Below are 21133 nucleotides of genomic sequence, written 5' to 3'. Positions count from 1 at the left end.
GATCGAAAAACTTGTAAAAATTCCAAAATGTCACCACACTTGGTGATTTTTTGGTGAAAAAAATGTATGCTCTAATCTCTAAGAGCATTAACAACTTAGAAAGAGCAAAAAAAGAACACTATTATATGTACTTCTCATACCTTAATATGTGCATTGTGCAAGAATATGGCCGCTATACTCATCTATATTTTTAGAGCATTCGGATGGAAGTCATTCGCACATCTTGTGTATTCAACATGAATAATACTAATTATATTTTCAAATATTTGCAACACTTCATTATATCATCATAATCCTCTTCTATAAACTCTATTTGCACTTGCTTTTAATCGTTTCACTCTCATTAATTTCACTTGCACTATCTTTTATAGAATCACATAAACTATCAAAAGTAATCCCCAGTAACTTTTTTTGCTCATTAGTATATTCATTTAATTTCTATATACAATTCATAATCTTCCTAACACAAATACAAGTGTTGCAAGTATTTAAGAGCGAAAAATATTCTTCAACTCTATATACTTTCTTGTTATAAATCATATGAGTTCCAAGGCCTCATGGTTATCTATATATATTAATCAAAACACAATTTAGTCATTTCATATTATTAGTAAATTTGGCTTACAAGTTAAAAACAACATTTATTTTTACATGAGAGAGTATATACAATTTGTTGCATCCATCCAAATTTAGTTGTCACATCACTAATTCAACTTGTGCCGTAAAGGCGTAAACCAATCCATTCCAAACATATGGGTTGGAGTCTAATTTCTTTCCATGTTTTCCAAGTCAGACAAAGCTACATAATTGTTCCATTATCTCCTGCTAATACTGACCAATTGTTGCATTTTCCCTACCAGCTATACCACCAACCAAATTACAATAAATCTATATGTTTAAAGTTTTTTTTTTTTTCTAAATAACTCAATAAGCACAAAATATAGAGATTTTCCTAGTTCATATGAAAAGCCAAATTAACCAAAAGTGCAAAACCTTAAGCTCCTAACAGAGAAAAAAAAGGCCTTACACCAGTCACAAAAATGACTACCCAGTCAGAAAAATGGGAAACCAGACCACACTGTACGCTGTGAACAGCACATATAACTATATAAGTAATATAACTACTCTGAAAGTCTGAAGTGTACTTCAAAAAATGCCTAGCTCCAGCAACATGCATAAGCTAACCAGCATCGTTCGGATGTTACCTGCGAAGGGAATTTAAAACCTTTGTAAGCACAATGAACATGTTTAACTAGTGACAGTATTGAAGAAAAAAAAAGGGGGTATAAAATTTACTGGTTTTGCAATTACCTGTGATGGGAAACTCATCACACAAGTGTACTATTTTAGGGTGATATTCTCTGTATTCTTATGTATAGGATTAAGATAAAAGACAGATTAGTCTTAGCAATTCAAAAACAAAATAAAGCACCGAATGTGTACATACTTTCTGCTAGAGAGTAGTTCTAAGCTTTGGCAGTTCGCTCAACATCCTGCCATATCTGTTTTTTTCTTCTTCAAGCTCCTTTTTAAGCAGTGAAACCTGCATATATGATTTAAGTAAATATTGTAACAATAGTGGTTTTATCAAAAATAATTTGCAAGTACAGATAATGTTCATGTTCACTAAAGTTGTGGTAAACCCATGCACATGGGAGACGATACTTATACCTTCTGAATAAGCTCTTTCTCTCTATTCGCAAAATCTAAGCATCTGAAGTGTAAACCAACCAAATCAGAAGATAAATTAGGGAATGAAAACAGATTTAAGACTTCTAAAAGTGTGAAGAAGACAGGAAGAAACTCCTATTCCTCTGAGTTCTGTAAACTGCACCATCATGCATACCTCCATGGTTTTATGATTATTTTGATTTCTAAACAACTTACTTTAACCGAAGTTCCTTATGCTCCTGTATCATCAACACAGCTTCCTGTTTTCTCTGCTCATTTGCTCCAAAAGTGCAAAGCTGCAATTCCTGCAAGAAAGGTGAGTTGGTCAGAAACATGGATAACCATACTATCAAAGTTAGCTACCCTCCATTCCCTTGTATCCTTTTCTTCCCATTTGTTTAAAGGTGCCATATCAAACAGAGGATGACCACCCCTACTGACAAGATTAATCGCTGTAAACAATCAAACACGGAAAAACACAAGGAAACATGAGATGAGAGTGCTTAGTGAGATTTCCAAAGAAAAAGGGTATCCAGCATGCTATATAATACAATTATTTACAGGTTCAGTTAAGAAACTTAAGATGATCACATAACTGAAAGATAAAAGCACAAAGCCTTGAATTCTAGCCAGAGCAACTAATTAAATGAGTTTTGGCCATTATCTGACATAACCTGGACATTGGTGAAGTTCTCCATGTTAGTAGCCTCAGGTGTTAAGCTAATCTGTGTACTTGTAAGAGCAGACGAGATGGGATTTTTGGTCCCTGTAGAATCTGCTTGGCATGAACATGGGGAAAATGATATACGTAGTACTAAACATGTTGGCATTAAAAACAAATCTGATCCATCTGTCAAAAAGTATTTACCTTGGTGTTGGCCTTTTCTTTGAGATACAGATCCAACGAGTACACCAAGACCAGGATCATCATCATTGGCTGAATCTGACATTGTACTATTATCCAATACTACAGGTTCGAACCTAGCACTTCTAGGAAGATCATATGGCGTTTGCAGTGATGACACAGGGGGTTTCTTACTGTGATTGACATGATATCCTATAAGTCCACAGTGATTATCCCTACAAATTATTCAAGAACATGCATCAATTAGCAACAATTTGTCAACAGCTTATAACAAAAATTCAAGGGCAATTTCTGAAGCAAGATCAAAGAAACCCACACTAAAAGCCTGGAGACAAAAGTCTATGGGAAAATGCACAAGTGCAAATAGTAAAACGAAAAGGAAACATAAGATATTATGCAATGCCACCAATTTCATTAGCACATAAACCAGGGATAAACAACTAACTACCCACCAGTATTCCCATGCCATGTTCTTCAAGCGTGTTTCAAGCCTTTGGAAGATGGAAGTCCTCTCAAAATCTTGTTTGTTATGAATAGGCTCAGCAAAGTTTGCTTCCAAGACCCCTACAGATCATTTTAACAATCAAAATCCCATGCATTGAACATTACGTATTACCATTACACTAAGTATGTGCTCCAAAGAAAGTACCAACAACGCCTCTTCCTCTATTCTTGCTATAAGGGGCAACTTCCCAAAATGGCTGCAAAGAAGAAATACAAATTAGATATGCTATCATCAATTGACCAAAAAAAAAAAATGCTACAAGTAATTTTTAAGACACACACAGAAAAAATAAAAATAAAAAATAAAAGGAAACACTTCTCTTCAACCTCTGAAGTTGCTTTTTTCTTTTTTGGAGGATATAATGGTGCAGTTTTAGATACATGTGATTCTTCATATTAAAACTTCCTTGGCAGTAGGGAACACAATTCAATTTCGAGACAGGAAAACATTTCATTCACAGTAATTATAAAGGTAAGTTCTTCAGAACTAAAAGTTCAGGAAGGATATGAATGCTTCACAAGGAAAATGGAGTCCATTAACATGCCATTGGGATAATTGTCCAGCATGAGCCATTAATTTAAAGAGCTAAAGAGTTTCCGACCAATACTTTGTCAATTGTAATAATATAGTCTATTGACAGAGGAATGCTTAAGCTATATTCTAGGGATCAAGAGCATTCTACAGAAAGGGACCCCTGACCTTACTTGCCACATCTTGGAACAGGATTGCAAACGCTCTTGCACATGGTATTGGTGCATACAAAAAAAAAAAATAAAAAAAATAAAAAAAAAAAAACACCTCTTAAAGGCGGTTTACAACTTACCAGTATAAGGCGGTTCTTATGGTAGACATTGAAACCATGGATATTGACATCATGAACTTCCTTCAGAAAGCCTATTGTTGTTAAAATATCACCCTGTGAATTTCAGTCAGAATCATATTTAATTGTATTATAATCATGTGGACATAAGGTTTGCAACTGATAATGATGACAGTGTTGGAAACTCAGAAAACAAAAAACATTCCAACAGGAGGGACTTAAATACATATGTTTCTTTATACTACTTCAGGCATCAACCCATGATGTGATATGCTGCACATGCAGGGTCACTGACGATGTCAGGAAGAAAGACAAGAGCAATTTATTTCTACATGTTCATCAACGCCAACATTACCCCAATGTCTAAGATATTACAGAAAATCATCAACTAACACCAACCAAAAAAGCCACCAAATAATGCAGGAAGTTCAAATACAAGAAGTAACAAAAATCAATATGATAGAAGATGATTTACTCTAATATCAACTAGCAGTGAGAGAGCATGCTTACATACCAAGAATAATATAAACAGAAAAGCAAATGAGTTTACCTCCTTAGTATGAGGTCTGTACACAATGAATTCTGGGAATTTTAGATCGCGTGCTATACTATGATGCTCAACCACTTTTCCACGCAATATCATACTAAAATTTTGGGGGAGCTGCAAATACAATATGGACATGTATACCTGCAAAGAAGACTTTAAGTTGTAAGCATAATTTTTTCTGACTCATAAAATCCATATTATATTCAGACTGACCCGGAGAGAATAATGATATTGGTTGGCAATGTGCTCTTCTGTTGGCAACGTTTTTGCATTTTTCCGAGCATTGTTTGAACCTTTCAGGCGGATATCCTATGATGTTAACAGTCAATTCATAATCCACAAAAAAAAAATGCCCCCTCCACTTAAAATTGTTTGCTGGTACTGCTTTTCTTTCCTTAACTTTTGATGCAAATTACGTATAATTTAGCCTTAGGCCATACCAATGCAATATAAAACCAAATCTTTGATCTTAGGCATTAATCATAAATGACATGTGTTTGGAAATGGAGTGAGCAGAATTTAGTCCTAATCAAAAGAAGGGAATAAAGAGTCAACCTCAGGGTCACTATCGAAATCCAATTCCAGCTTCCCGTCATCAGCAAACCACAAATTATAGATGATAACTTTGGTACCATGAGATCCAATGTCATCAAACTGCCATCAATTCAATAACAAATGAAGCATATAAGAGAGGTAGAGAACTAGATTGTTTGAGCAAGTAATAACATTCAACAATAGAAACAGCGACCCTAAAAACAGAGAAAAGATAGAAAAAGCATGTCAATCTCTTCCATCCCCTGTAATGTGATTAACCAAAAATTGTGCATAAGCTTGCAGAAAAAAGCATTCTTGGTCCTCAAACATAAAATCCATTGTTATAGTGGCTATCACGTTGTGGGTAAATATTATGCTGCTGGTGAGACATGGTTTCCATTTGACGTGGAGAAGACATACACAGTTCATTCATGATTCATTTAGGCCCATATAGATGTCATCCATGAAAATTGATTTGTTAGCAAAGTTAGCCATTGAGTTTCATCCAACTATTAAGGGATTGAGTACAAGATTGAAGACCAATTATAAAATTACAAGGACAATAACAAACTCCATTTAACATAGATAAATTCCCCCAACCATATTATGAATTAACCATATTAGTATACCCCATCCAAAATGTTACCATCAGTAACTCCCCTTCGAAGTTCATGAGGTGTCTCCCACATAGAACACCATTATGGTGTATATCACTGTCACTTTTGTGTAGCTCATTTGAAGCACTGTTACATAATGGTGTTAGCTTATTGCATGTACTTTCTCATACCAATGACCAATCAACCCCTATATATAGGACTTACCTTCAAAATACTACAAAGTATATCAAATGGAATAGAAAATTAACATATTGCCTCAATCCTTCCAACTGAGATATCCTAGCACAAATACAAGTCTTTTACTTTCCTATCTTGTAATATTTTAATGAGCCAGCAAAGAGCTTAAACAAACATTACAAGTGGCACATCTGGCCAAAATATTAGATTTGCACCTAGCATTAAGTATAGATGAACAAACACTGCCTGATAAACACAGCCTGTAGGATATACATAATTTTAACTTAAAGAAGGCCAACAACATAAATTTATTTCAGTTTCTTTTAAAAAGCTCCCAGTGAAAGGGTTCATCTTGATTTCATCTAATTGAAATCACGCAATTAATGAAAAGTTAAGTTTTCATGGTTTGTTTCTCTTCCCTTAGATTATCTTCCCTCCTTTCCCTTGAACATCTTTTTAGGAAACCAAACAAGCTACAAAAACAAAGAAGGCATCACAGAATCTGTATGAGCATACTTGCTTCAGAAGCTCTGCTTCAGTTGAATATGGAGACCACTGCAAAATGATAGAGATATTTGATTGAAAATTCTCTGTACCATCACGATACAGAGGTTTCCAGGCTGCAGTTGACAAAGTGTACTCATAATCAATCTGCAGATATGACATGCCCAGTAGCACGATTAGAGTAGCTATTAAAAAGAGCATAGCAATGTACAACATAACATATACTCAATGTCAATAAATTAAGAACTATAATTACACCATAATTCAGATATCTAGACGAGCTAGAATAACATGTAGTGAAATAAGTTCAGATGGTGGTTTGGACAAAGGTATCTTCATCAAGAGGATTCAGTAAAATCACGACAGTCAGCAAGTATATCCAAGAAAACATATATTTACCATAGGTACTACTATTCTGCCCATCCTTGTGTGAGACAATAATGTGTAGGAAAGCAGACCAACACTTTGGGTTAATATCCTGAATGCAAAACAAATACCAAGGATAAGCAGTCTTTAAATAAACATTTGCACCCATAATGAATATCATAATTTAGTAAATCCAGGGATGGGGCAATAGATTCAGAGTTCAGAGTATTGGACACAAGTCACACAACGCAGAAAACAGAAGACAGAATCCAAAAGTAAAGCACATATATAACCAATAGAGAAGGATCGAAAACAAAAGTTATTAGGAATGATAAACAATATGCATGCTTATTTTCAAACAGCACTATGTAAAACCAAAGTTTAAACAACACATTTGATAAAAATTTAGAGTACGTGGCCTTTTTCTTCAAACTCAAAGGTTCATCAATGGTAATTTTGTGGTGCTACATCAAAGCGGCTGAAGCAGATGTCTCTCTCTATTCTTACTTAAAGTGAAGTAGCAAGCCAGGTCAAAGCATGCATCTGATCCCCCTAAATCCAACCTTAAGTGGGAACCCTCATTTACTAAGTTATACTTGGATTAAAAAAGACAATTGCATTAGTAAGGTACAAACAAGTATTAATTGAAATAAAACTTACGTAGTATATAGAACATATAAGAGTAGCTGAGAGGCACAGAATATCCACGTCAGACATAAGAAAGACCTATCAGCTATTAGTCTTTGTTAACACATGTTGACATATATACTTGCTCAATGAATCACATCAAGATTGTTACACAATAGTAAAAACAGTGTATAGTTTAAAGATGATTTGCAAAGCAATCCTTAGCTATAAAGATTTAATATTCAATGATAACAGACCCACTGCCCACTTTTCGACTGAAGACTATAGCATCTGCTCCAAGTCTCATGGTGCTGGTCTTGAACCCATTTCCATCTGAAGGCCATATAACTAATTCAGTAAGCAGGAAGAGATTGAAATATTATAGAGCTTGATAATTAAAATTGAGTTTAGCATACATTGCCCAATGGTATTCTTGGACATCTTTTCTGAGAATCCAAAACTCATACATCGCCGAATTGCTTTTGGGTCCATACCACTTCCATCGTCTACAAGTATCAACCTCAGAGGCATGAAATTTCTCTTTTAGTAAACACTATTTAGTATGAAGCTTGAGAGGGTGAGGGGGGGGGGGGGGGGGGAGGAAGGTGGGACTAACCAACTTACCTTGGATGAGCAACGCTGGACTCCCATCTTTTGGATCAGAGATTTTATCTACCATTACAAAAGTGGCTCCATTTTGGATCTATTTGATTGAGCATAAACCATGATATATCTCATGTCAAATATTTGAGCAAACAAACAATATGAGAATATAAAATTAGAGTTCCATAGCTGAGTTATATTCACACTATAAATGATTTCACAGAAAGGACAAACAAATGTCAAAAGCAGCTAAGATCTACCACCATATATACAGGCAAAGTGAGACTTCATATAAATGTTTGCCCAAATAGCTACAGTGTTCCTTTAATAATAGTGCTTCACATAAATTCCTAAGCACTTCAGTGTTCAAAAACTTCCAAATAGCTCACAAATGGGAACAAAATGCTAATATATCAGCAGTAAAATGGTCAGTTGCATCACCTCATCAATTGCATTGTCCAGAAGCTCCGCCACAGCTGCATGAAAAAGTCCATAGCAGTAAGAGATAACAAAACAAATACTAACACTGTTTATGGACAATATACAACCTTTAAGACAAGGGGAAAAAAAAAAAAAAAAAAAGCATTTGACAAAGTAGGTAAAATTTTAAGCAGACATCACCTCCAAAAGCCCACTTGTGAGATGTGGCATTAGAGTGAAGGAACTTGGGGTGAACATGCATATGTGTCTTAGTGTCTGCCAAAAAAATTGAAGAAAAGAAAAGTTATACAATGCAAAGCAAAACTCATTAGACCTGAATGTAGATACTGGTGAAAGCATAAAACAAGTGACAAGTATATAAATGATATTGCCGATATCTACTGCTGTGGCATACACCCAACATCTCCAATCAGAGATATCTTAAGATATACAGTTCAATTAACAAAATTCTTAAAGCCTTCAACTGTTCAAGTATATAACTACAGATGACTAACTTGGAACCAAAGATGCTGAGGACTGTGAGGAGACTTTGTCATAGCTTCCAGCTTTCCAGAATTGTCGACAGAGTGGTGCAGGACGCTGGACTGCTTCTAATACATGTGTTTCCTGAGCCGGAGACTGCATTTGCTCCGGTAAGCAGGTGTTCCTTTGATCAGTAGTTATAGCATTACAGCTATTGTATTCAGATTTAAGAGCTGCTGTGTGCTGGAATTCCATCCCTGGAGGGGCTAAACTGGATATGAGGGCATATGCTTCCTGATGAACTAAAGAACCAAATAACTCCTGACTAGATTCGACACGGTTGTTCTCATAATCTACCCACATTGTTGTTTCTGCACATGATAACAGGTTTTCTGAAGTTAAATTCATTTCTAGGATAGAAGCCACACAACAATTGTAACAATCACTTATAATAAGATTAGAGAGATACTAATCATCAAAACTAGAAACCATCAAAAACCTGCTATAAGCATAAAAATAAGCTTTAGAAGCATTGTTCCACTTTCAGCATGAATACCTCCTCGAAAAAAATCTTGTATGAGCCGATCTCATATTCTCATGATATGAGGGTGACTTGTTACTTTTTTGGGGTTAGTTTTATTTTTATAAAACTAACTTCTCACAATAAATTAGTGTGACACGATCTCACTTAAGAATTGCTCGATTTTTCTAAATTTATTGCATCATAAGGAGTATTCTAGAACATAACCCAGAAGAAGCTGAAAGCTTAATCAACATATTTGTATGTGGCTTCTTGCATAGATTACTTACAACAATTTTCTAAGGCAAACTCAAAATTTATTTAAGTAAATTTCGTTAAATTCTTGATAATAGAATCAATTTGTGGGAAAACATTTGGGATAGTTCACTATCCATTTTTCCACTCATCCAAGTATAAACATACACCAAGCACACGAACTTGAGAATGTTTGAGGGTGTAATTTTATTTTTTAGTGTTTTAGAGCCATAATGGCGGGTGGTGAGAATCGATCCCAAAATCTCTTGGAAACGGGGGGAGCTCTAACCACTTGAGCAATCCCTCACTCTCCGAGGGTGTAATTTTATACTCGAGTGTAAAATGGACAACATGCCATCTTTCCTAAACTTAAAAGTACAATACATACAAATATACAATTAACTTCAGATCAACTGAGCATTTTACTGAGGATTAAAAGTGAGAAACACTAATTTTTTTTATCTTAACAAACAAATATCTACGATTCTTCGAAATAAAAATCTGTAGCAAAAATTAAACTCATGGGTTTCTAGTATTTACAATACACCACAAAAATGAAAAATTATAATCGGATGTCTCAATATATTTCTATAGCGTTTTTCTGGGTAAAATAGAATCAAAATTACAAAACCCAGAAATAATAATAGGGGAAATTGTATGACTGATTTTCCACCAAAATCACCCAATATTGTAGAAAAGTGTGAATAACAAAAAAAAAATGTGGGTTGGTATTAAAGTTGCAAAATCGTTACTTGTTACAAAAATAATGTGCTGCTTTATTTTGGTTATAAACACAGCTAGTTTTGACAACCACTTGGGTACGTAATGAAACCCGATTGCATTTAAATTATTTGTAATCGGGTTTCTTAAAACCCCGATTCTGGGGTTTAAATTATTTGGTGTAACCTGGGAATATGTGCATATATCAGCCAAGTTAATTTAATCATTACACCATGTTTGTCACATATTTTCCTTCCATTTTTAAGATTATCATTTAAGTATCAGTTTATCACATATTTTCCTTCCATTTTTAAGATTATCATTTAAGTATCAGTTTATTACAGTATTACAGTATCAATTTAAGTAGTCCAAATTCTAAAATCAAAATCATAGAAAAATGCTAAAATAAATGTGAAAAGAAATAGATGATTATTTTTAATAAAAAAAAAAATGATTATTTGGGATAGTGAAAAGGGTGGAAGAATACCTGAAAAATGTAAGCTTTTTGGTTGCAAAAGTGCATGTACAGGAGATTTGTGGTGGATCCAACGAACCTCAAAGTTTCAACTTTTAGGGATGACCAATATATGGGAGCAATATAAAAATGGACTACTTTTAACTTAAGGGTATACGTATCACACATATATTTGAAGTTTTTAACATCTTTATCTCCAAGTAAAAAAAAAAAAAATATTGAAATAAAGCATACCAAGCTGAAGTGCGTATAATAACTTAACGTTCTATAGAAATTTTAGGTCGGGTGATACTAAAGTATCGACTAACATCTTAATGATTTTGAAATAAATTTTTATTTTTGGTATTACGCTCCTTACAAATTATCACCTTCGTAGTATATGTGTGTTGTGTACACTAATGAGGCACAAAAAATTGCACTTGAAACTAATTACGTAGTACTATGTATCAATTAAAAAGTATTTAATAAGCGAAATTATTATATGTAAAATAAACTGAAATTGTAAATAGAGAGGACTCAATAATTATTACGAAAAAAATAAAACACGTTGGAATTTATCAGCAAGTTACGAAAAATTGATAAGTTAACGTGTATATAACCAAAAAAAAAATCACGTTGGAATTTATCAGCAAGTTACGTTGGAATAAATCACCCTTGCCCTTGTGGCTCTAAAAAAAAAAAATAATAAAAAAAATATTATTACAAAGTACTTTAAAATTTAAAGTGTTAAATAGTATAAATACGGAGAATGGTAACTTGGCAAGGATATTGTTGGATTATATCAATTTAATAACATTCCAAGATAGTTTCATTAAATCATTAATTGAAACAGGGCCATTTATATACATATTCAAAGTAGCACTTTAAATATGTAGTTTCAAAAAATCAAAAGACATTTGCCAAAAGCTGGCCACTTGAGCATTTAAGCTCAAAGCAGCTATTCCAAATTATGTGCCTTGTTTGATACTATAATGCTATATCCTAATATACTTCACACTAGCTTAATGCTCTACTATTGCATTACAATTTACTATTCCTCTAGCTCCCATTTATCCTGAGAGAAAGCTACCACAAAAACAGTCCTAGGGCCAGGTTTCACAGCTTGTAGCTCCAGCATCACCCATGCACTAATTCAGCTTTCTATTGATAGTGATATCAGTTTCACAGCTCGTAGCAGCACCTGCCGAAAATTTTGGTCAGAGCGTAGTGCCCTTCCTTCAATGCGCATGCTCTTGAAAGAGCAAGGCCTCCCAGCAGCATCTCTTCACACATTACTTAGCACACAAAACAGTAAAAAAATGACCCATCCTGTTATTGCATCAGACTTGATCATGCTTTACACCTGTAGATTATGATCACCTTGGTAGTTCAGAAAAGGTCTTAAGGCTTGAAGTGCCACACAGTGCCAGAATAAAATACGAGTAATTGAAGATGGCAAATAGGGTAATACTATAGTAGCCTAACCGAATATAGATGGCTTAAGGCTATAGCAGATAGGCCAACAAAGTAAAATGCAAATTTTGCCACTTCTAAACGAATTGGTGGAGAGAGTTCATTGTTCATCTTAAACTCGCTAACTCTAACAATCAAATTTCTTCCCCTCTCTATTTACTGCTGATTAAAATGTTGTGCAAAGCATATGATGTCAAGTATTAAATCACCATCCAAGTCATATGATATCTAGTTTAGGCCTTTACCATTTTACCTGCCAAGCCACACTCTGAGTCATAATTTAATTCACTGAAAATGGAGTAAACAAATTTTCCAAGAACCTTCAAAGATGGTTGAGAGTTGAGACTATTTATGACAATAGACACAAACCATTAGGGGAAATGACAATGGTTACTTACATCCAATTCAGGTTTGACAGCCTCGAGCGATTGAAGTACAATTAGCATCCTCTCATATTCATGCTGTGCCAGTTTAAGCTCCTTACTGAGCAGCAATACCTGCATGAATCATGTAATGCACTCTAAGAGCTAGAAAATGAACTTGAAAACACCAATACACTTGTGAGAACAGAATCAAAATTTAATTCTTTTCATCTTCTAGAATTTAATAGTTATGAAGTACAAATGATAAAATTTTAAGCCTTTCCATCTTCTACTTGAATTAATATTTTCATAGTACTAGTGACAATGCATAAATAGGCAACTTAGAAAAGAAAGAAGATTCACAAATAGAGCCAGCTTTCTTGCAATGTTTTCCGCATTTCTAGGGAAAGAAAGACTGATTTTAGTCTAGTTTACTCCGTACCTTGTTATTGAGCTCTTCCTCAGCCTTCTCGTATTCTAAGCATCTGAAAAATACAACTAAATTATAAAACCAATGCGAAAAGAACCTCAAACAAGAAATGGTGAAATGATTATTTTTGAAAATCTTACTTTGCAAGAAGGCTCTTATTTTCCTGCATCATTGCCAACGCCCCTTTTTCATTCCTCAGGTTGGCAGCCAGAGGCTGTAAGAGAGGCATGACTTAGTATTGTAACTATGTGGTTACCCATATTTGAATTTATAATCTCTCAGCTACAGAGCCAAAAATCGGCTTTGCTATGTGCCAGACCACCAGTGTTTCTATTTACACCTATGTTTGAATTCTTAATGAAGAAAATAAAATATTAAAAAATAAAAAAACAGAAACAAACAACCTGAACTTCCATAGAGCAATTAGCGTTGTTTATGTCAGATTGAGTTCTGACATGCACTCTCCCTTTTTCTGGAGCAAACAAAACATCTTCTTGTGTCCTCTTAATACCTGCAAAGACAACGGCAATAGGCATACACAGAATTGGCTGCAGAAGGGAAAATCTGAAAGAACTGCTATATATTACCACGCTGTTGGATGCTTTGATCACTTTGAAATAAAGATGCAGCAAGCAAATTAACCACAGGATCAGCCTGATGAATTGGTGCTTGACCAAAATTCAAACCTCTATTTGTTTCAAGAGGTTCATGTCTAGCATTACTTGGGCATGGATCAGATAAGTTTAGTGAACATACAGGTGCTCGAATTGGTTTTTTAATTTGATAGCCAATAAGTCCACAGTGAAAATCCCTACAATTCATTCCAAAATGTCCATTAAATAAAAGTAGTTCATTAGAACAATGAAATCTGATACCACAAGTACTACTCTGGTCTCTATTTTACATCATGAAAAATTACAAACTAGACAATTTTTCTTCATTTGGTTTGAGATGAGATAGACCTCAAAAGTCATAAATAAGAAGATTGTCTAACAACTGGACCATCATCAACACAAAGAAACCCCCCACCCCAGAAAACCCAGACCCACTTAACAACATATGAGACTATGAGAGTAAGATACAAATAGGATTAGACTTCAGATATGGTACTACAATACATACCAAAGAAAGCATAATAAAATAAATCTACACATGTATACCTACCAATATTCCCACGCCATGTCCTTCAATCGAGCTTCGAGCTTTAGAAAGAGGGAAGTCCTCTCAAAATCTTGCTTGTTATGAGTAGGCTCTATAAAATTTGCTTCCAAGACCCCTGAAACATTTAATAATATATATACCTTCATGCATACACTTCAAAACTCACATATTTCTGCAGAAGAATAATGTGAAGCAAATAACTCACCTACAACACCTCTTCCTCTACTCCTATCGTAGCTTACAACTTGCCAATATGGCTGCAAAGGAAAACTTTAAATTCAAAGTTTTTTCAGCCATATATTTTGCATTTTTCAGAAAAAAAAAATATAACATATATTGTATTCTCCCAGTTTAATTTTTACTGGCTGACTGCACTATGAAACCTGACTCCTGTGTGCGTGTGAGTATTGTGTACGTGCACTAGTACAATCACTCATGCCTACACTTGTGTGATCCCACAGTGAATGAGTGAAACTCGCTCCCTTAATGGAGATTAATGGTGTTTACCAATATAAGACGGTTTTTATGGTAAATACAGAAGCCATGGATGTTGACATGAGGAGCTTCCTTGATAAACCCTATTGTTGCTAATACTTCAGCCTGCAAAGTTGGTTCAGAAATACATATATAGCAATAGAATAAGAATATGTAGATGTATAACAGAACCATGTGCCACTGATATCAACACAAATTATTCCATAGTAGAAAATGTAGCTATTTGACTAATATTAATTAACAAAAGAGTGATATGTGCAAAACTAAGAGAATGTCCATGAGAGAAGCCAAAGAATCTTCATGCATGCTAAATCAGCTACAACGCTAACTCCCAAAATTAGATACCGAAAATTATGCCCTTTATTCATAGATCTTAAGTCGAATGAATTAAACAGACAGTCACACCGCATGGGAAATTTCTGAATTCAGAAATTAAGAAAATGAGCATCACTAGACTCATTTTCGAGTAAAATAAGAACCAATCAGAGTAAAAAATCACGGCAGAGGAAGTTCAAAATATAGAGAACAAGGCTTTCTATAGGAATTTTTTTTTTGTTCTTATGTCTAATGTGCACTTAGATGAGCGTGGTTTCATCCATTTCATATTTTGGAATCTCTATGTTTTCCACAATTCCATCTTTAGGCATGTCGAAAGTAATCCCTTAAACATTTTGGTGAAAATTGAATTTGTGCTTAGTTTGAAGGTTTCGTCAGTGGAATCACAAGGCATTGAATAATATTTCAAACAACCTTGTTCTTCGTGAGGATGACTTGTTCTTCATGCACAATTACATTCTTTACTCTATTGCTTAACATTTTTAATACAAACTTCAAACCAGGCAGCCCATATCCTCCAATTAAAACTAAATATAAAAAAAAATCTGTGGATCGGAGTGCAACCATGTGCACAAAATTGGAATAAAGAACCAGAATAAGTTAATACACATGAAGATACCTCCTTAGAGCCCCCAGTGTGAGGCCTGTACAAGATGAACTCTGGATATTTGAGATCACTTGCTACACTGTGATGCTCCACAGCTTTTCCACGCAATAGAATAGTGAAACTCTGTGGAATCCTCAAGTATAAGATGGACAAGTATACCTGACAAGGGTAAGAATTGTAAGTCTGATATCTTGCATGATTCGAGGAGGAAAGGACCATGTCAGACAAAGACTTACTCGGAGGGAATAATGGTATCGGATGCCAATATGCTCTTCAATTGTTGAATTTTTCATTTTTATATTCTTACAATCATCAGAACCTTGCAGGCAAATATCCTGCAACCAATGGTTACAAGTAACGAGGAAAACAAATGAAATCCATTATACCTCAGAAAATTGAGGGGAGAGGTTGAGAAGGTAAGTATTAACCTGAGGATCACTGTCAAATTCAAACTCCAGAGTCTCGTCATCAGTAAACCATAAATTGAAAACAACAACTTTAGTTCCATGAGATCCAATGTCATCAAACTGCCGTAAAATCCAATTACAAATGAAGCTTATTTATTAGTACTCAAAAAGCACATATTACTCAAAAAATACTATCACAGTGGAAACCCAAACTTATGTAAGATGTTCTAATATCGTGTAGTTAACCAATAAGTGTCTATAAGCTTGCAGAGGCCAGTAGCCTTTGCAAGTCCATTAGATACTGGTAGCTAATATAAGAATGCTTCACTGTGTGCAGTCACACTGGTCAAAGCCAAAATCAAGAAGTAGGTGGATCAAAATGGCTTGAGATTGACTTTCATCAAGATAAGATGCACAGGACAAGCGAGGTCAAGCACAACAACCTTATAAAGAGGTGAGAAAATAACCTGCTTCATAAGGTCCGCCTCATTGCAATATGGTGACCACTGCAAGATGATGGACTTACTTGACTGAAATTGCTCTCCGTGGTAGTGAGGTAGAGGTATGAAGGTGTCAGTTGACTCATCGTACTCGTAATCAACCTAGAACAGCAACTCATAGTCAAGGCCAGGACAGTAACTGACTAATAGTATATAGAAGACGATTATGGGGAAAAGAATGTGCGCTGAACTTGGAGCTTTAGACCAGAGATCATCAAGTAAGGCTAAATGATGGCCTTTTCCAGCTCACAAACTGACTCTCATTGATCACTTCTGTTTCAAAAGGATTACAGTAACTGATAATAATCACCAAACCCAATTTGACATCTGTCTCAAATGCATACAAAAAATAGGTATGTAGAATTCCATTCCTAATGTAATTCCTCAGGGTTAACAAATAAAATTGCAGCACCAGGCCACATACTAATTCTAGAGCTATAACATGATATAAAGTTATACTTAGACTAAGACAAGACTTTGTTTTGATAATCTTGTATATTTTGATAAAAAGAACTTGGCTTCAAGAGAATTACTATAAATTGTAATATAAATTACTTTCTTATGTAGAGCAGAATTATTAAAAATGTACTTTAAGGTATTTCAACGAAGAAATAAATGTTATTTGCCCCAAGAATGTTTACATCTTTAATCCATTTAGTGAAAGAAATGACTGAAAAAAGTCAAGTTTTGCAAGTAAGTGAATTAACTATTTGTTGAAATGTACATACAAAATTAAGTAAAAAAAAAAATCAACTGAGCATAATAGGGCAATAAGTACAATCAAGAACAGGGTGCCAGTACTCACCATAGGTACTACTATCCTATCTAGGCTGTTCTGAGACAAGTATGTATAGGAAAGGAGACCAATGCTTTGAGTCATTGTCCTGATTATGAAAGAAACACCCATCTCAATCAGCATAAGTCAAAATACCGTTAGTACTTAGAAATTCAAGCAGCCCAACATAAAACCACAGTAAGTCATTGGAAGTTTCAAGTAAGGAGTTAAGGCCAAACAGAAAATTAATTATCTGCATGGTTCTGGTGTACCACTGAAATATATTATGAGCCAATGCAATGACACAGGTCACTATTTTGAGTTATCCAAGCATATAATATGAATTGGGAAGATATAAACAAATCAATTTTAGACATAATTGACTACAACTCAATGTAACACTCTAAGGCAAACACACCCGTTATTTACATGGCGACTGAAGACAATAACATCAGCTCCAAGTCTCATCGTGCTAGTCTTGAATCCATTTCCATCTAAAAAGCTATGAGTTAAATAAACCATTTTAAGAGAAAAAAGTGAGATTCTAATAAATATTGAATTGAACATACATCTTCCAATTGCAGATTTAGATTTCTTGTCTGAAAATCCAAAACTCATACAGCGCCGAATTGCCTCTGGACTCATTCCACCTCCATTGTCTGCCAAATGATATCAAAGTTAGCAACACATAGTTCCCCTTGAGAATGATTAAAATTATCCGAAAAAGAAACATATCTACAATACTAATTGAATCAATATACCTTGAAAGAGCAAAGATGGACTCCCATCTCTTGGATTTGAAGTTTTATCAATAATGACATAAGAGGCTCCATTTTGTATCTTTAAAATGAGCAAACACGAAATGAAAATACTCAAGTAAAAAATATGATATTTCCCCAACAGCAATTCAAAGACAGAGAGAATAAAAAATTATTCGTAACCTCCAATAGCTTATAAGATGATTAACTACACAGAATGTACTATTGAACATTCTTCAGCCTTAAAAAGGTGTGCATAAAGGAAAATTCATCTTTTCAACCAGGACAAAGGGTACAGTTTAAGCATCTGAAGAGATTACCTCATCAATTGCATTGTCGAGAAGTTCGGCAATAGCTGCATAAACAGTTAGCTAATGAGTAAGATATACTTAGATTATACAAAGATGGCAAGCACTCCAACAGCCAAAAAATCCCACAATATAGTACAAATTGCAAGTCCACAAGCTGAAGATACCTCCAAAAGCCCACTTATGAGAAGTGGCATTTGAATGAAGGAACTTGGGATGAACATGCAAATAGTTATTGCTGTCTGCAAAATAAAGCATGGACATGTTAGAGACCTTTAAAGATAAGACATCAAACCTCATTGAGTGGAGAATTTGGTATGTCGTTAATAGCTTCTCCAATGAGTGACATTACTAATAAACACAATTTTATTCTAACATTATAAGCTAATAATGACTAACTTTGGACCCGAGACTTGGAAACAAACTCATCGTCATAGTTTCCAGCTTTCCAGAACTGTCGGCAGAGGGATGCTGGACATAAAGGTGGTTCAGAGAAACTGGTATTATCAACTAGAGGTTGGGCATCCAACTCTGGATGGACCAGATAAGGCATGTGAGATTCTTCAAGTTGAATTAAAGGTTTATTGCCTTCTGATTCGGATTTCACATAAATCATACCACCTTCTCCCATTTTTTCACCGGTATATGTCAATGGACAATCTAAAGCTCACTGAACATCAAAAACACAGGCTACAAAATTAGCATGTTTACTCAGTATCTAAAAAATACAGACGATAAAAAAAAAAGCAACTAACATAGAACAGTCCCCCCTCCTCCCCCATAACATCTCAAAATTCAACTTTGGCTCCATCAACTTTATTAGAAAGTTAGAATTGCCCGCTCCACTTAGTACAAAGACCTTTCATTGTTCATGCGGTGGCATCTAAAGGCACTTAACAATATTCCAATAAAGTTCCAATAAATATAGATGATCTTTATAATATTGAGCTCCTACACATTGTTACTATTATTCAATGTTGAATATTGTTTAGGAGCTCCTAAACATTGTTAATAATATTCAATGTTCCACTTATTATTATAGATTATCAAAACAATACTTAGGAGCTCAATGTTGAATATTGTTTAGGAGCTCCTAAACATTGTTAATAATATTGACCTTTCATTGTTGAATATTGTTTAGGAGCTCCTAATCATCTATAATAATATTCCAATAAATCATCTATATATCTATGTTTAGGAGCTCAATATTACTAACAGAGATGATGCATGGTAATAAATCATCTATAATAATATTCCACAATGTACTCCACATCACATAGGTCTCATGTTTTCATAGATAGTATCACATCTTGGTTCAGTTTCCACAACATATTCACTCGGGACGAATGATAAATTAAGGGACACCACTATTACAAAGGATTATTAACATATATTCATAAAATTCTTTCAAATGCTAAATTATCACAAGTTGGGTCAGCAAGATGCAACTATTCTCTTATTAGAGTAACAATAATACTAATAGCTTACTCTTTCTGTCCCTTAAAAATTGCCTCATGTGAAATGTTACTTTTTAAATTAATGGGACGTCCTATGACAACAAAGGCAATCTTAGAGGGTAGGGAATACTATACAAAAAACCCCAAAAAAAAAAAAAAAAAAAAAAAAAAAAAAAAAAAAAAACCAACAAAAACAAAAAGCAACAACCATGCAAACTATAGATTGTAATCTTGTACAATTTAGATTTAAGATTTTCAGAGTTTCACCTGCAAACAAATTTGAGCCAATGTCTAAAAACCTGCACATTACAAAACCCAACAAATTGATCAAAAAATTAGCAAACCAATCAAAAAACCAAACCCCAACTAATGGTAAAATTAACAGCCAAACCATCAACAACTTAATCATCAACAATGCAACCAAACCATCAACAAACCAATATCATCATCAACTTAATCATCAACAATGAAACTAACTACAGTGAGTTGCACTACCTGAATTTGTATGTTTGATGAAAGAAAAGTAGAGAGAGAAATGAATCCTCTTTATAAATTACAACACAAAAAAAAAAAAAAAAACCCTTTTGATCCAAATTGCAAAATTAAGGCTTTAGAAAATTGTGGGGCCCTTAGCTCCATAACAATGGAGGAGCAACAGTAAATTACCCAATTACCCTTCTCCTTTGTCACGTGATACATGTCTATATATGGAAAAAGGGTCACGTGATACCCAAGATAATCCGGTTTTTCTGTTTTCATGAAAAGGAAAATTGAAGAAGCTCGATCTTGTGGAGTTTTTGGGTTTTATTAATGAATATTAGGTGTAGCCGAGTAGGACATGAATGAAGAATATATAACAAAGTGGTTTGGTCGTGTTTGATTATATCATACGAAGTATGGTTTATTACACCAACTTTATTACAGTATTAATGGTTAACAATTAATATTGGTGGTTGTTTAATAAGTAGAGGTGATCAATGGGCAGGTCGGGTTGGATTTGGGCTAGGGTAAAAAAAAACTGGTTCATTTCTCGAGCCAGGTCATGCCAAGCTTCGGGCCAGAAAACATGTGCTCAAACCCGCCCAAACTAGTCGGGTTATACGAGCTTTTCGGGCAAATTTCGAGTCAACTAGTCGGGTTATACGAGCTTTTCGGGCAAATTTCGAGTCAGGCCAAAAAATCATCTAAAAATGCAAAAAATCCATTTCCCAAACCCATCCAAACTTTTTTTAAAATCAGGCCGGACCATTTCGGGCTGGAAAATTCTACCCATAATCAGGCCGGGCTCAGTGTGATCAGCTCTACTACAAAGTATTAAACCGCAATTTCTAAATATAAGTTTGAGAAAAGTGAAGAGAGGAAAGAATTTGAAATTC

At 34.6% G+C, this 21133-nt stretch overlaps 2 protein-coding genes across 3 annotated transcripts; both read right to left on the bottom strand.

The window, feature by feature from the left end:
• Positions 1-1453: 1453 nt before the first annotated feature.
• On the bottom strand, positions 1454-9059 carry LOC145577579 (protein MICRORCHIDIA 6-like). The gene is made up of 19 exons (XM_081635074.1): positions 8772-9059; positions 8458-8532; positions 8278-8312; positions 7858-7936; positions 7650-7739; positions 7491-7566; positions 6640-6718; positions 6253-6387; positions 4964-5062; positions 4622-4717; positions 4412-4549; positions 3865-3957; positions 3186-3237; positions 2989-3100; positions 2540-2751; positions 2346-2446; positions 1888-1967; positions 1672-1714; positions 1454-1543 (listed from the first exon to the last, which is right to left on the bottom strand). The coding sequence occupies exons 1-19, from the start codon at positions 8992-8994 to the stop codon at positions 1454-1456; spliced, it is 1908 nt and encodes a 635-aa protein (XP_081491200.1). The 5' UTR covers positions 8995-9059.
• A 2479-nt stretch (positions 9060-11538) lies between these two features.
• LOC145589665 (protein MICRORCHIDIA 6-like) lies at positions 11539-20550 on the bottom strand. 2 transcript variants are annotated; one of them, XM_081646334.1, is made up of 22 exons: positions 20253-20550; positions 20025-20056; positions 18700-18970; positions 18468-18542; positions 18313-18347; positions 17996-18074; positions 17804-17893; positions 17653-17728; positions 17265-17343; positions 16427-16561; positions 15981-16079; positions 15789-15887; positions 15565-15711; positions 14622-14714; positions 14320-14371; positions 14118-14229; positions 13541-13764; positions 13358-13464; positions 13094-13167; positions 12966-13008; positions 12560-12658; positions 11539-12051 (listed from the first exon to the last, which is right to left on the bottom strand). In XM_081646334.1, exons 3-22 carry the CDS (start codon positions 18929-18931, stop codon positions 12046-12048), a joined length of 1956 nt encoding a protein of 651 aa, XP_081502460.1. In that variant the 5' UTR covers positions 18932-18970; positions 20025-20056; positions 20253-20550; the 3' UTR covers positions 11539-12045. The 2 variants fall into 2 exon arrangements, with proteins under 2 accessions (XP_081502460.1, XP_081502469.1); XM_081646343.1 differs by lacking the exon at positions 20253-20550 and having other exon boundaries at positions 20025-20239.
• Positions 20551-21133: the final 583 nt, after the last annotated feature.

Source organism: Chenopodium album, chromosome 2 (assembly GCF_948465745.1).
Source record: "Chenopodium album chromosome 2, dcCheAlbu1.1, whole genome shotgun sequence".
Lineage (NCBI taxonomy): Eukaryota > Viridiplantae > Streptophyta > Magnoliopsida > Caryophyllales > Amaranthaceae > Chenopodium > Chenopodium album.
Note: the sequence above shows the minus strand (reverse complement) of the source record. Positions and strands in the feature narration are given on the sequence as shown.

Excerpts from the sequence above, each read along its gene's own strand:
- LOC145577579 (XM_081635074.1), bottom strand. The coding sequence starts at position 8,994 with ATGGAATTCCAGCACACAGCAGCTCTTAAATCTGAATACAATAGCTGT. Across the intron at positions 5,063-6,252 it reads AAGCAGAGCTTCTGAAGCAA|TTTGATGACATTGGATCTCA; the intron begins GTATGCTCATAC and ends AATTGATGGCAG. Across the intron at positions 1,715-1,887 it reads CATAAGGAACTTCGGTTAAA|ATGCTTAGATTTTGCGAATA; the intron begins GTAAGTTGTTTA and ends TTTACACTTCAG.
- LOC145589665 (XM_081646334.1), bottom strand. The coding sequence starts at position 18,931 with ATGGGAGAAGGTGGTATGATTTATGTGAAATCCGAATCAGAAGGCAAT. Across the intron at positions 14,230-14,319 it reads TAGAGGAAGAGGTGTTGTAG|GGGTCTTGGAAGCAAATTTT; the intron begins GTGAGTTATTTG and ends TAAATGTTTCAG. Across the intron at positions 13,765-14,117 it reads GACATGGCGTGGGAATATTG|GGATTTTCACTGTGGACTTA; the intron begins GTAGGTATACAT and ends AATGAATTGTAG.